Below are 14,855 nucleotides of genomic sequence, written 5' to 3'. Positions count from 1 at the left end.
TATTACACACGGTGAGATTTTCTTTTGTATCATAGCAATAGCAAATATACGAGAAAGCAAGAGAAAGAAAAAAGGAAAAAAGATAATAAAAAGGCCACGCAGAGGGACACTTCTTTATTCAATTAAAGATTAGGAATAAATAATAATAATAATAATAGAAAATAAGAAAGCAAAACTCCACACATGGCTATTTGATACAATAGGATCCAAAGACACATCTCAGAATACGGAATATGGAGCTGTACATCTATATTTCTTCCAATTTTTTCTTTTTTTTCTTTCTTTCTCATGATTTTCTTTCTTTTTTTTTTCACACTCGTCCCATCACTCACTCACTCGCTCTCATTACGGCGTTCTGGGGAGGTCTCTCCCTCTTCATTTCCCCCAGTAGGGCGTGGTGGGGCAACGTAACCAACATACACATCATTCTCCTCAAGATCCTCGTCCTCCTGTTCTTCTCCCTGATTCAATTTCCGCAATTGTTTCTGTTTATCTCCTTCGCTTCCTTGACCATTGCGTCGTGGATCTCGACTTTCACGTTGTCGTGACTCGGCGTAACTGCGTGCGAGTGTATCCAGTGTCTCATGCAGCTCATTGTATCGTTCCTCATATAACTCTGTCTGTTCTCTAAAGTACTTTAGACTAGCAAGCATGGCTCGCATCTGTCCTGCCTTCTTTGCAAGATTTCCCTGATACACAGTTATCTGCTCTGCCATCTCTGGCCCCAGTTGTCGAGCTACGGCTGCCTTTGCACTGAGATAGGCGGCTTCCTCTTGTTTAATGCGCTTCTCCTTCTCTGCGAGCTCCGCACTGCGCTGGACAAGTTCACGATTTAACTCTCCAACACGGGCGGTGAGGGCGAAGGCGTCGGGATCTGACCACGAGAGTGCGTGATCGGGATGGAGATTCATTGGCCGCTCACACTCCGCCAACAACGCCCGTGCCTTGTGCTGCGCCCGCCCCAACTCCCGAGAAGCACTATTCACAAGAAGCTTCAACTCCGGTAAACGACTAGTGAATTGCCGTAGTCGTTCTACTTCCTGCGTTAGTTGGGCCGTTGAGTGCTGCAGCTGCGCAATGGTGCGGAGACGTTCCCCGTAAAGAGAAGCACCGTGCTGTAGTAATGCCCCTTGCACACGCACCTTCTCATACAAACGCGCCAGCGTGTCGCAGGCATCTACTACTTGGCCACTAAGAAGATCACGTTCCTTCTGAACATCGCGAAAGCGACGCCGCTGACGTCCAATCTCATCTTCACCTTCGGCAAATATATCACCAAGACGGCGTACCTCCAGAGCGTACTGCTTCACTGAACGATTCTTCTTATCCACACGTAGGTGTAGGGCAGCAATTTGACTATCAAGTCCACGGCGTTGTCGGGTTAGAGTCTCAACAACGGCATCTTCCGCATGTAGACGACGCTCCCGACGTACCACCTCCTCCTGCATTTGTTTGATTTGAGCCAGAATGAGTTTGAAACGACGTGACGCATCTGTGACTTCGTTGCGGAGTTGAGCATAGTGCTTTGCATACGCCTTTCGCTCATTTAACATAGATTCCATCAAATTCTGCTGCTGATGTAATCGTTCCTCTACATCCTTTACCGCATCTAACGCATCTGCCAGTTGTCGCTCACGTCCTTGCACCTCTGTCATCACACTCGCACACTGAACGGCAGCAGCCTTCATCTGTTGTTCATATCGTGCACACTCCCGTGTGAGTTTGTAGATGTTCTCATTCTGGCGTTGAGCCTGTTCCTCATACGATCGCAGTTCATGTTCAAGATGGTGTGCTTCCATACGCTGCTCTGCTAACCATAAACTCTGTTGTTGTGCCTTTGCGGCAGCGTCTAGTACATTACCATGGAGGATATCGCGTTCCCGTGTAACAGCCGCAATGCGTCTCTCATCCGCATCAGCTGCACGCACTAAATCAGCGAGTTCGGCCTCACGTAAGGCCAATTCTTCACGTAAAGCTGTTATTCCCGCCTCTGCCTCGGCACGACGACTTTCCATTGCGGCATTACGACGTGTGGCGGCTTCCAGTAACTTTAGTTCACGACGATGGGCACGGCTGGCGGCCTCTACTGCGGCTTCCTTACCCTTGAGTTCCTCCATTAGTTCATTCATGCGTCGTTGTAGTGCATCATTCTCTTCATTACATACCTGACTCGTGCGGTTTACATTCTGTAACTGCCGTGAAAGTTGTTGGTACACATCTGTAAGTCGTGCGGTTTCTTCTAGTGTCTCCTTAATTTCCGCCCCATGACGCTCATTCTCCTCACTCAGGCGATCAATCACCGTCTGTCGTTCCTGTACTGCTGCAACCCGGCGTGCAATCTCCTCCCGCGTGAGACGCAACTCTTCCTCTTTACGTAATCGCATGGCCTTTTGCGCCCCTGCCTCCTCCTGCTTTTCTTCTAGGGCGTCAAGGACGGCCTGAAGCTCCAGATCACGACTACGTTTAGTTTCCAGTAGCCGCTCAAGCCGCCGTACAGTGCTACTGTGATCCTGTCGTGAAACCCCAAGTTGATACTCGAGAGTTTCCTTCTCCTTTAATACCGTTTCATGGGCGCGAATAAGGCTCTGCAGCGCTGCCTCCTGTGCAGAAGATTCAATAGGACGATGTGCACGCTCTTCAATATCGCGCAGCTCACGTTTGAGACTATTCACTTTGTCCTTGAGCACCACCTCACGTTCTCTGCTGGCACGACACTTTTTCTGAGTTTTTTCAATCTCAGCTCGGAGGTTTTCAATAGTGGTTTTGTCACCACGCGTTAACTCTTCCGCGGCATGTAACTTGGTCACACAAGACTCAATATCCGCTTGCAGCTCCATACACTTGCGCAGCAACCGAGTTTCGCCATCATGGCTCTTTAGAAAGGAGTGATGCAATGCGGCATACTCTACACGAAAAGCATCAAGCATCTCATCGTTTTCAAGACTCATCAACACTTCCTGAAACCCTCGCTCATAGTACTCAAAATTCCGGTTGTCCTGGCGTATCTCGTTAAAAGTATTCAAATCACTCACAAAGTCCCCAGAAACGAGCGGTACTTCAGTAGTAGTACCTGACTCAACTTCACTACTGGATGGAGCATTCATCATAACGCATATATATATATATATATATATATATATATATATATATGACTATATAAGATCTGATTCTTTCCTTTTACTTTTCCACCTCCCTATACTTTCTCTCTCTCTCTCTCTCTCTATCTATCTATCTATTCCTTTTTGGGCGTGTATATATACAGTGTACCTCCCTTCTTTTCAGTGAACTTCACCACCTGGTGTAGCAAAACATGAATCATGCAAGTAAAAAAGTAGAAAAAAAAGAAGAAAAAGAAAGCAAAAAAAAAAGCATCTTTCCCCCCACATGAGGTAAGAATATCTTTCTGAGATACTAAAACAAAAACAAAAACAATACTGTAAGAAATGAACCATGTATATAAATATATATACATTACATTTTTTTTTCCTTTGTCGTTCTTTCTTTGTGGTGCATCTGAGTGAATGTTGTACACGTTATTTCTCTTCCATGATTTTGTTTTTCACTCCTTTTTCTTTTCCTTTTTTTTTTTTGAGTGGAGGGTCCCTCTTTTCTTCGACTCCTGATACTCTTGCTGCTGCTGCTGCTACTAAGAGACCACTCACTACTATACATCAAGTGGCATGGAATTCTGGCGAACCCATGCCCTGATACGGTCAACATCAGGCTTCAGCGCCGCTGGCCACGCCACATGTTCAAGCAGCAATAAGAACTCCGCCCGCAACCCGTCATCACAGTATGGTGGTAACAACCCTTCCTGCTGCGCAACAGCGACCAGTTGCTTCTGTAATTCACTCTTCACGTGATTTGCCTCACGTATCGCCTCCTGAAGTACTGCCATCTCTGCAGCAGCCTCCGCATGCATCTTCTGACAAGACTCAATACGCTGCACAAAAAGTGCCTCCTGTTCCCGTAGATATAGCATATCCTCACGGCAATGCTCCGACTGCTCATTTGTTGTGACCGCCTCAACAAGAAACCGCTCACGAGCACGTTGGTTCCACATAAGAAGTCGACGGGCATGATAATTTGCACGAATACCACATGCTTTCATATCACGTGTTAACATGGCAGAGTTCCACCATGGGTTACCCGCATCACGCCCTTCAATGGTAATCATTGAGGCGATACTTTCACTAATCTTCCGCAACGGTTCCTCCATCGCTTCTAAAGCCTCACGTAGAGCACTACCAGGAATAAACCGCGGTACATGCGGCTCTGCGGCGTAGTCACTAACAGATTGCTCATCGCTCAGCCCCTCATCAGCAGCAGCGACACGCGCACGGCGAACGTCCTCCAGATTCTGACCTTTCTCAGTCATATCCATTGCGCTTTCCCGATTCTCAGTTAGACTTTTCCCTACGTTGTCTTTTTGCTTTTTAGATATCAAGGTACGACGTGCCCTTTCTTGAAGCAATGACTGCACTCCACCAGGAAGAGGTGCTTGATTCATACTCTTGATACTGCTACCACCACGTGCAAAATCAGCATTAAGTCGGAGTAGTGTTTCATTCAAATCAATACACACACCACGAATCCGAGTGGCATTTTGACGATGTTTGGCGAACATTGGCGGTAATCGTCTTGTGTTGGGTGAAATCGGTGCACCACCGAGCCCTGGGGAAGGATAACGTTGAAGTTGAGGCAAATTATTACCACGTGATGAACTCACTCTCTGTTGTTCCTGACCTTCTTCTGACGCGTTCGCAGCTTCTCCCTTCTTTTTGAGGGTATTAAGCTGTGCTAAGATGGCATCGCGGAACGTTCCTCTGCCACGGGAAGGCTCTGTCACCCGCATCTCCTCCACACGGAAAGCAAAGAAGAAAGATAAAAATAAAAGGCACAATGGATAAGTTAAATGAGCTTCACCCTTCCTACACCACCCCTTTACTAATATTATATATATATATATATATATATATATATAATATAATATAATATGGAACCGAATATGTGCGTGGGGCTAACTTGCGCACTAAATAAAAAAATAAAACAGAAACAAAAAGGGAAAGAAAAGCGAAAAAGAGAATGGGAAGAATATTTTTTTTTGGAACATACGACCCACTACCACACTAATAAAAAAAAAAACTCGTTACTACCTCAGCTGCTACCCTACCCCGCACACTCACAGACATGTTAGTGTGGTAACGGGAATAGGAGCATAACCCAAGAGACACAAACATTCAGGTAACGAAATCGTGTGCGGGGGAAACCGAAAAAATCAATAATAAAAAAACACCCACGTACTTGAGTACCTCTTTCTTACGCCGGAAATACAGTTCCAGGGTAGCTCTTCGTTGCGGTGATATCCTCCTTCTTTTACCACCTTTCTTTCCTTTTTTTATTTTTTCTTTTTTAGTAGAAATCCAGCACTAACATCATTCCCATCAACGAGGAAGCGGAGCTCTCAAGGGCCGCCACAGCTCGACGACAACGCAACATCTCATTTACAACCTCTGCCGTACCTCTAGGTGTGTTTATTGTCGATGGGAGACCAGCTCCCATATCACCCCCTGTAGGAGCTATAGTAGCAGCAGCAACAGCCGAGGAAGGAGTGGAAGAAGAAGAAGAAACTCCAGCCGCGCCTGTTACAGCTGCTAGTGTTTGCCGTTCCACTGCAAGACGTTCAAGTGCGTTACGCAGCGCCTTCGCAACCTGTACACGCACGGTTGGAAGCAGTTCTCCCTCCATACTACAATTCCATAAAAATATGGAGTTTTTAGGCTGTCGATCTGCCAAGACCCCACTCTTTGGTACCTCCTGTTGTCGAACATAGCCGTCTCGCATCATGGCATGAAGTACCTCGCGTGTGCGTGGAAGTGTGGCGATGGCCTCCTCTGCGAGCATGCGGTCCTCCATCTTGTGATGCATGAACAGTAACTTCACGATCCTCACGCCTAGTACCCCATGTCTTGCAAAAACAAGCCGTTCACAGCAGTCACGCCGCATGGCCTCCACGGCGTTATCGTATCGAAACCTGTACGGCCCCTCCATTGCCGCGGAGGAGGTCCCATCGTTACTGAGCACCGAATCACCATCCGGGCGACACATGCGACTAACGGTCTCCACAACAATGGCGGGATCTGTGTGAGGGAAATCGCGCAGAAGGGCGCGGAGTGGGAGGGCGGGACTTGTGCGGGGCGGGGCGGGCGGAAATCCCGCGTGGCGCGTCTCGAGTCGACGGGCACGACTTGCGGCGGTGAGTCCGTCCATGACGGCCGCTGCGACTGCGCCGCCGTCGGGGTGTCGGCCGGCGAGGAGATCGCGATGAATAACGTCGCGGAGCATCTCGCAGAGGAGATGGCCGGCGTGCAGGCGACAGGGATCCGGCGAGGCGGAAAGGGACTGAGGATTAGATGGGGATTGCTTGTCGGCCGAGACGCTCTCAATTAGCCCGAGTCGCTCCATCTCCCGTGCACAGTGCCGGAGGGCCTCGGCGAGGGCCGGACGACGTTCCATCGCAAGTCGCACCGCCACATCAAATGGAACCGCCGCGAGTTGGTAAAACACCATCAGAAGCGTTACACCAGTCTCACCATAACGACGCTGAAAGAACTGTAGAATAAGGGGAAATAGTGTGCGTAGTAGGAGGCCGTAACCAAGCGCCACACTATACATGTGAGTTTCCCCATCATACTGCACCACGCGATGCAGAACGAGACGTGTCATGAGTTCCTTAATCGCCGCATCCGTGGCGATATCACCCAAAGAATCCGAAACAGGGACAGCGATGGGAGAACGTACATGCTTTCCTGCATCACATTTAAATTGTCCTTGTTGTTGTTGCTGCGATAGTGGATTATTGAAGGGTCCACGCTTAACCGTGTCTGCAAGATCTCTTAATGTCATAGGACCATTTCTATTTAATGTACGCACAAGTGACTCTGCTAGTGGACCAAGCTGTTCTCTGATAGTGAATTCCAACAACTCCTCGTGTGCCGTGAACACTCGCGTGTGTTCCTCGTGTATACCATCGTTTCGCCGTGACATGCACTCACTCACCTTTTACTACTACCCCTTATCCAATATATAATACCTATCTCTCTCTCTGTATGTGTATGTGTATGTGTGTTTGAAAGGGCTGTGTACTCTTTCTCTAATTCAAGCATTAGATAGTCATTTGTATTCACAGAAGATAAATATTATGTAAATAAATAAATAAAAACAGGGAAAGAGGTCCATATAAATAAATAAATAAATAAATAAATAAAAACAAATGCATCCATACGTACATAGATGTATGGCGCGCGCGCGAGAGAGAGAGTGGGGAACAAATAAAAGAAACGGAGAAATAGCAAACATACACAAATCATATGCGAATGTTTTTTTTCTTGCATTTTCTCTCACCCTTTTATTTTAAAATGAAACATGTTTTTATTTTTTGATTTTTCATTCTGTGTTCATTTTCGCCCGCTAATTTCTCTCCGACAGTATGTGAATCCCCTCTTCCGTTATTTATCTTCGGGCTCGAATTCTCATCATTTTAACGCTATTCTCTTTCCATCCTTGTTCTTCTTCTCACTTCCATTATCCCCAAATGAGGGGGAAAAAAAACACATTTAAAAATATTCTAATAATGTATCTCTCCACTTCACCCTCTTTCTCTCTTTGTTGTCAATGTTGACAACTACACAATGTATCGGCGTTTCCTCTTTTTCTTTTTTGCCTTTCCTCTGTACCCCTCATTTCAGGGGGTATATTGATAAAGAAACATCCTCGAAAAAGGGGGAGAAAGAGATAGACGAAAGAAGAAGAGAATGGTGTACACCTTATGTTTTCCTAATAGGAAAAAAAAGAATGAAAAGAAGATATCATTTACGGGATTTCCAATGATCATCCTTACAAAGAAGTTAACCAAAAGAAAAAAAACCCAGTCCATCTCAAGGACTACATATCACAATAAAAATGTTTTGTTACCTGCTGAGAGGTGGGGTATGGAAAACGCCTTTAACCTGAGACCCACGCGTGGGATGGAGAGGACGGGGTTGTGGGTTGGGAGTTCAAAACTCACACGTTAAAGCGATATATTTCCATTGGAAAAAGACAAAATAACATTTTAATGTATATATATATATATATATATTACTATCCATCAAAAAGGCGGTACTAATTTCTTTCACAAACTCTTTAAAAAATAAAAAATAAGAGGGAAGACACTCGCTCTCCTTCACTCCCTATGTTTCCCTCAAATGTTAAATCTGCAGCAAGTAAGAAAAAAAAAAGAGTACCGAAAAAACATTAACGTAGGAAACGTATCAATATATGGTGATCACAACTACCTACGATAAAATTGTCAGCTTTCAGTAATCCTTCCTATTCTACGGCTACTAATGTTTAGTAGGGTTCATAATCTGCAAAAAGAATTCTGTCATACTGTATGCAAATACGAGTTTCGGCGCAGAGGCAATCACCTTTGGGGTAAGACCCTTAAAAAGCGCTGAGCCCCCTTCCTCTCGCAGAAGCCGTTTAAGTACACCAACAGCATTAAGCTTTGACCCAGGATCTTTATTTTGTACACGTGTCTTGATCACATCCATGGGATTTGTCACTGTAATGCCTAGACAAGCGCCTACAGTGGAGGCGCACATGTTTTGAAAGAATGTCGCCTTACGGTAGTCCTCAAGATGAAAGACAACGTCCTTCGTAAAGGCAGCACCGCCAAAGAGACAAAACGAGCCGGGTGCGTTTCGTGCTATTGTTACACATGTACCGGCGTACATCCCACATATTCCTTCATGCCGCAGCAATTGCACCACTCCACCACTCAGTGCCGCCTCGTTCGTTTGACTCAACACCTTCAGACGATCCAGCGGGAGAAGCATCACTTCACCCACTCCAATAATACAACCGGCGACAGACTCCGTCATGAGTTTCGCACGGCGACCAAACAAATGTGAAAAACGATCCCGGTGGTGTGCTTGTAAGTGATCCCGCACAAGGGGTTGGCCAGCAAACTTGTACACACGCTGAAGGACCTTGTAACACACGGCGTAGCTGGAACCAGGATAAAGGTATAGTAATTTTTGTCCCAAACTTGCATCCGCCTTGCTGCGGAAGATGGTTTGGTTTAAGTTGTGCATGGTATCGGCGTGGGAGTCGGCCCTGATATGACCACGGTTACTCATCAGTCGCTTCGCCACAGTATCAAATGGATGGAAGACGGTAATTTCCAATGCACCTGCCATTGTGGCAGCCCCGGCATGGCCTTTGAAAACTCTTGAGAGGAATGAAGGCTTTTGTTGTGACGGGGGTGGTACTGCCGTTAGTGTTTTCGCCACAACACACATTTTATTACTATATTTATCTCCTTGATATGATGTTTATTTCTCTTTCTTCAATTTTTATTGATTTATTAATTTATTAATTATTGAGCTCCTTTGATTTCTTATTTATTTGATCGAATGAAACTGCAATCCCCACTTTCTGCGTCTCAGTTTATTATTTCTTTACTTATTATTGATTGTAATTTGTCTAAATTCATGTCATATACGTATATGTATTATTCATTCGAAAGGGAATAAAAAAAAAAGAGAAAATGTACATATCCATATATCCATATATATATATATATATATATATATATATATATAGAGAGAGAGAGAGAGAGAGAGAGATTTAGAAAGATCAATAGATAAAGGAAGCACACACATATACGCATTTTTTGTATGTATGGTATGCCCTCTTTTTCTTTTGTAATTCGCTCAATGTTTGCCGATAGGTACCACTAAATCACTCATCATCATCATCACTGGTATTATCGCTATTGGTATTACTTTCATCGCTATGATCGTCTTTCTTACCATTCATAGTATTGCTGTCTCCAGTATGTGGCAGCACAGCAGCAGCAGCAGTGGTAGTAGTAGTAGTAGTAGTCGTAATAGTAGCAAGTGCTGCCCCGCCAGCAACTGGAATGGCATTGTGAGCATCCATGTGAAATGTCCCACTGTATCCTGCAGATCACAGTGTTTCTGGCAGAAGACCATCCTCGTTTAACTCATTCAATTCATCATGTGTGCCTACGAGTACAGTACCAACAAAACAGAGGGGCAATTCAAACTCTGTGATGGCACTACTGCGCCGCTGGTGTGGCGGATGTCACCCAATGGTATCTTGTTTTCCTAAAAGTTCCTGCACGAAATCCCGCAGTTCCGATGAGTCAACATACATGACATTTACAGCAACACCAAATGCGTCCAGTAGTGCCAATATGCGGCGGCAGTTATCGGCCGTACGTCGAACAGCCTGCATGGCTGTAACATACACCATAACCTCCTGCATCAGCACAGGCCTCTTCTACCACACACACACACAGAGACAGACAGAGAGAGACAGACACAAACAGTATCCCTCTATCCCCTTCCTGGGACAGGGAAAATGCAATGCCCATAGCGGCAAGAGAAAAAGCAGGAGGAAAAGAAAGAAAAATAATAATAATAATTATTATTATTATTATTATTATTATTATTATTATTATTATTATTATTATTATTATTATTATTATTATTATTATTATTATTATTATTATTATTATTATTATTATTATTATTATTATTATTATTATTATTATTATTATTATTATTATTATTATTATTACAACGAAACGTAAAAGGCATTTATAATAGTGACAGATGTGGTACAACAAATACAAAGACCAATATTGAAGAAGTGCTCTCTGTTGATAACATTATTTCACTGTTTACACGATGATTTTTTTAAGTGTTTTCTTTTCTTTACTTTTTTTTTTGGATTCTTCATGGCTCTCTCGGTTTGCCTGTCTCATTCTTCTTTTTTTTCTTTTTTTTAACGGTTTTTTTTTCTTTTCTTTTCTTTCCCTTTCCTCCTTGTCTCTCCTACCGCGATTTTTTTCTTCTTTTCCTGAATTACGTATCAGAGCGCTTCATCATCATTTCGTCTTTCTATTCCCCCTCTTCTCTTTCTACTGTGGATGCGGCGTACAATACTCCTACCCGTTCTAGCAACGTTTACCCCTGTTCATCCTCGTATACACCACCACCATGAACAGTAGTAGAATTAGTAAGAGCAATCACTCCCATAAATATGGTACTCCCTCTCAGAGTGCAGCCGTACTACTATTATTATTATCACCATCGTCGTCCCTACCTGCTTGACCTGTCATGCCGCGTCGCTTCTTTGAGCGTGCCCTGGAGAGAAGTCCATCCACTGTGTTCATCACATGCTGTTGTGATTGTAATGCACCCATCAACTCACGGTACTTTCGTCCACGTTCCTCCTCTGTTGCGGCCACCACATGTTCACGTTGACGTCGTTCCACGTGTGCTTCTGCCTGCAGATGTCGCACGAGACGTTTGCGGTCCTCCCGCACCTCCCGCCGCATCTCCCGCACTTCTCGCTTAAGTGCACTAGTGCCTGTCTGCGACTCCTGCAAGAGTGGTTCATATTGGCGAATAGGACGTGGGCGGAAAGAACGCATGGCGAGTGGTGTGCGGCGATCCCGCATCGCATCGGAATGTTCTGTTAAACGTGCAAGAAGGGCATCATGATCTCTACGCACAGCAGCAATAACAGTAGTAGTAGTAGTAGTAGTATTAATATTAGACGAGGAAATAGACTTTGAATTGGAGTCTGATGCATCCCATATATGTGATGCCCCAAGGCGTTCATGTAGTGCAAGGAAGGGTTCAAGCAGACAACTGGAAAAGGCCGGTATAGTGCGGTACGCATCAGCCAATACTGCGAGTAGTCGGTAGGCGTAACGCACAATACATGATGCACGTACATCTGTCTCTAAAACCGCAAGTGTTGCCTGTAGCAGTGGTTCCTCCTCTTCCTCCTCCTCCTCCTCCTCCTCCTTTTCTTCTTCTTCAATACCTTTTTCCCCTCCTGTTATTGTAGTTGTAGTTGTAGCACCAACGCTAGTACTTTTACTATTCTTATTCTTACTATTATTTTCTTGTCGCTGCGGTTGTGCCTGATAAAGAGAGAGAAAAGCCTCTGTGTCACTTCCACCACGCTCCAGTAAAGGGAATGGCACACATACCCCTTGCAGTCGCACAGGTTCCAGCACAACACGTGGAAGCAGTAGTGAGATGATGTTCAGTGGTGCGATAATAGCCTCAGCACAGAACTTCCCACCTGCCACTACACTGTTACAAAGCAATCCAGCGAGTACGGCGTAAACCCGTACATGGGCAAATGTTGTGAGACGCATCTGCAATAGCGTGGAGCTGAGAAAGAGCAGAAATGGTGTAGTTACCTCATGACGGTAGTCTGTCATGGGGAAGATGCGGGAGGCAGCATGCAGTAGAAGCAGCGTTGTCTGATCTACTATTCCCGAACGCAAAAACGCACGTTGAGAATCAATAAGAAGAAGACGAAATGTCTGGGCTGTGTGCATGACATGTTTTCGGGCGTAATGGTACAAGCGTAGCAGTAATGCATGATATGTCTTACCACGTGCCATACGAGAAGCACGTGATGCATTTGTTTCACGACTGAGTGACTCCATTGCCGACAAAACATCCTCCAGCTCTCCTGTTCCTCCCTCTCGTTTTGTTGTTGTTTCTGATGTAGGGGCTCCATTCTCAGGTATTGTCTTGGATTCTTCATCATCATCTTCTTCACTTATATCGTCATACTGCTGCTCGCTTGCTTCTTCACTCTCATAAGCGGAGGAAATGTCGAGATCATCTTCTGCCTCTGCATCGTTATCCTCATCACCATCCATTTGGTACGCACGATCCCCACCACGACTTACCCACTCCGCCTTTGTTAATTGTTCATCGCTTTGGGAAACTAATGGCACAGCACCACGGTCACTTTCAAGCAGTGCTTGTTGATGCTGCTGTTGTTGCTCTTCTTTTTCTGTCAGAGTGCGATCGGCAGCATGCGCTCGGCGTGTCTCTTGCCGCATCGACTGCATCATGCGGTCAAAATCGTCAGCATCTTCATTGTTATTAATAATGTTCTTTGAGTAACTAACCGTTTTATTACCTCCTTTCGTCCCTTCTCGCTCTGCCACACGCTGCGATGATGATGCTGATGGTAGTAGTGGTGGTGGTGGTAGAGTACCAGCTGCTACTGCTGCCTCCGTCTCTCTGTCAATTGCCCCTTCACGTACTTTCTGCAACAACGCCATATCCGCCGCATCCAAGAACGAGGAACCATTTTTTTGAGTTCGTTCCCCTTTGCTTACAGTCTTTGTTGTTGTTTTCGTTATTGCTGCTCCAGTATCGGCGAGGGGTGCAACAGTAAAACTGCCATCTTTTCGTAGTGACAACACCTTCGCCACGCGGTTAGCGTTAAAGGACTCCAGTAATGCACGTACTTGCGGTGTGCCGGACTGTGCGAAAGCATCACGCTCCTCCTGGACCTTGTCTCTTCGTTGAAGGAGATGCATTACATCATTGAACTCTGCGTCAATTGCGGTTGTCTGCTGCTCACGCTCTTCACGATCACGACGTGCTTGGGCTCGGTAATCTTTGCTGTTCGCCACCACCTCCTGGAATCGCTCTTCACGTGTCTTTTTCCATTGTGGTGCCTCTAATTCAATCATACTTCCCTCAACACCATAATAATTGCATTTATTATTATTATTATTATTATTATTATTATTATTATTATTATTATTATTAGTATTAGTAGTATTATTAGTATTATTATTATCCCCGTTGTCGCCATTTTCCATCTCTTCTCTTGGGCGACGTGTAGCACCCAGGAGTCCAGTTCCGAGCTGTCGTGAAGTGGACGACATGTTATTATTCGTCTGTGAATCATTATTGTCTGTCAGACGGAACTTATCCACACGACGCGTACTGCGTGACCCCACCGTGTGCATACCAGCACGCCGTGGTGGAGCAATACCAAACGTTGCTGTTGTTGTGCTTGTCGTTGTTCTCGATTGTAATGGGCGATCACCACCAAAGCGGTCAAATCTTCCTACTGTTGTGGCTGTTGTTGTTCCTGCTGGTATTGGTAGTGCTGCTGCTCTGCCAGCTGTGCGACTGTCGCCTGCTGCTCTATCTGACTGTAGTGCCTCTTGAGCCCGTAGTTCCTCTTGACGAAGTTGAAAACGACTTTGTTTTGCCCCGAAGCGCGATGATGATGATTTGGCCTCAAGGAAGGCTTTTCGCCTTTCGTGCTGCTGCACAAGTTTTGCATTTGAGGTACTCCGCCGCATCACGTCTGTTTACCTATGTGCGTGTCTGTGTTGTGTATCTGTATGTATGTTTGATTTTCTTTTTTTCCCCCTTTTTCTTTTGTACTCGTCTCGTCGTTACTCTTTATACAATATATATATTATAGATGTATACGAATGATGTCCCTACACGTATCGCACACACACACACAGACAATCCTACCCCACTGCATTATGTTACATTAGAGAAGATGTGTAGAGAGAATATTAGAAAGAGGAGGCAACGAATACAGAGAATGAGGGTATCACAGTAGGGTAACACAAGTACGAGAAAAAAAAAGGGATATGCACACCAGTACATATATATGTGTGTTTTTATGTGTCTGTTTTTTCTTGTAAGAATGTGCAGCTCTATCACCCACCACGCATCATGAGAAATCACCAACCGCAAAAATCAGAAATAATAATAATAATAATAATAATAATAATAACACATATGTGCAGAAAATACGCACACACGAGGAGGGGGAAAACAAAAGAGAGAGGATGTCATGGAAAAATAAGAAGAGAGGCAAAAATACACAATCAAGCCCCAAAATGTCATATTTCCTTCTCTTTTGGACTCATTCAAGAGAGTAGTCATTGTTCCTCTTGCTACTATTACAACAACAACTACTCTTAC

At 44.9% G+C, this 14,855-nt stretch overlaps 6 protein-coding genes across 6 annotated transcripts; all 6 read right to left on the bottom strand.

The window, feature by feature from the left end:
• Positions 1-332: 332 nt before the first annotated feature.
• LSM04_009388 (uncharacterized protein) lies at positions 333-3,107 on the bottom strand (the record flags this gene model as incomplete). The annotated part of the gene is made up of 1 exon (XM_067330941.1): positions 333-3,107. One exon carries the CDS (start codon positions 3,105-3,107, stop codon positions 333-335), a length of 2,775 nt encoding a protein of 924 aa, XP_067190359.1.
• A 557-nt stretch (positions 3,108-3,664) lies between these two features.
• LSM04_002545 (uncharacterized protein) lies at positions 3,665-4,855 on the bottom strand (the record flags this gene model as incomplete). Its single annotated transcript, XM_067330929.1, has 1 exon — positions 3,665-4,855. The coding sequence occupies one exon, from the start codon at positions 4,853-4,855 to the stop codon at positions 3,665-3,667; it is 1,191 nt and encodes a 396-aa protein (XP_067190294.1).
• Positions 4,856-5,412: 557 nt separating this feature from the next.
• On the bottom strand, positions 5,413-7,047 carry LSM04_001724 (uncharacterized protein; the record flags this gene model as incomplete). Its single annotated transcript, XM_067330918.1, has 1 exon — positions 5,413-7,047. One exon carries the CDS (start codon positions 7,045-7,047, stop codon positions 5,413-5,415), a length of 1,635 nt encoding a protein of 544 aa, XP_067190286.1.
• Positions 7,048-8,384: 1,337 nt separating this feature from the next.
• On the bottom strand, positions 8,385-9,344 carry LSM04_003064 (Mitochondrial substrate/solute carrier; the record flags this gene model as incomplete). The annotated part of the gene is made up of 1 exon (XM_067330907.1): positions 8,385-9,344. One exon carries the CDS (start codon positions 9,342-9,344, stop codon positions 8,385-8,387), a length of 960 nt encoding a protein of 319 aa, XP_067190297.1.
• A 442-nt stretch (positions 9,345-9,786) lies between these two features.
• LSM04_006254 (uncharacterized protein) lies at positions 9,787-10,335 on the bottom strand (the record flags this gene model as incomplete). The annotated part of the gene is made up of 2 exons (XM_067330896.1): positions 9,787-10,000; positions 10,157-10,335. 2 exons carry the CDS (start codon positions 10,333-10,335, stop codon positions 9,787-9,789), a joined length of 393 nt encoding a protein of 130 aa, XP_067190330.1.
• A 793-nt stretch (positions 10,336-11,128) lies between these two features.
• LSM04_008559 (Nucleolar protein 14) lies at positions 11,129-14,215 on the bottom strand (the record flags this gene model as incomplete). The annotated part of the gene is made up of 1 exon (XM_067330884.1): positions 11,129-14,215. The coding sequence occupies one exon, from the start codon at positions 14,213-14,215 to the stop codon at positions 11,129-11,131; it is 3,087 nt and encodes a 1,028-aa protein (XP_067190351.1).
• Positions 14,216-14,855: the final 640 nt, after the last annotated feature.

This window comes from Trypanosoma melophagium (assembly GCF_022059095.1).
Source record: "Trypanosoma melophagium isolate St. Kilda chromosome Unknown ctg28segment0, whole genome shotgun sequence".
Lineage (NCBI taxonomy): Eukaryota > Euglenozoa > Kinetoplastea > Trypanosomatida > Trypanosomatidae > Trypanosoma > Trypanosoma melophagium.
This window is presented reverse-complemented; position numbering and strand designations above follow the sequence as displayed.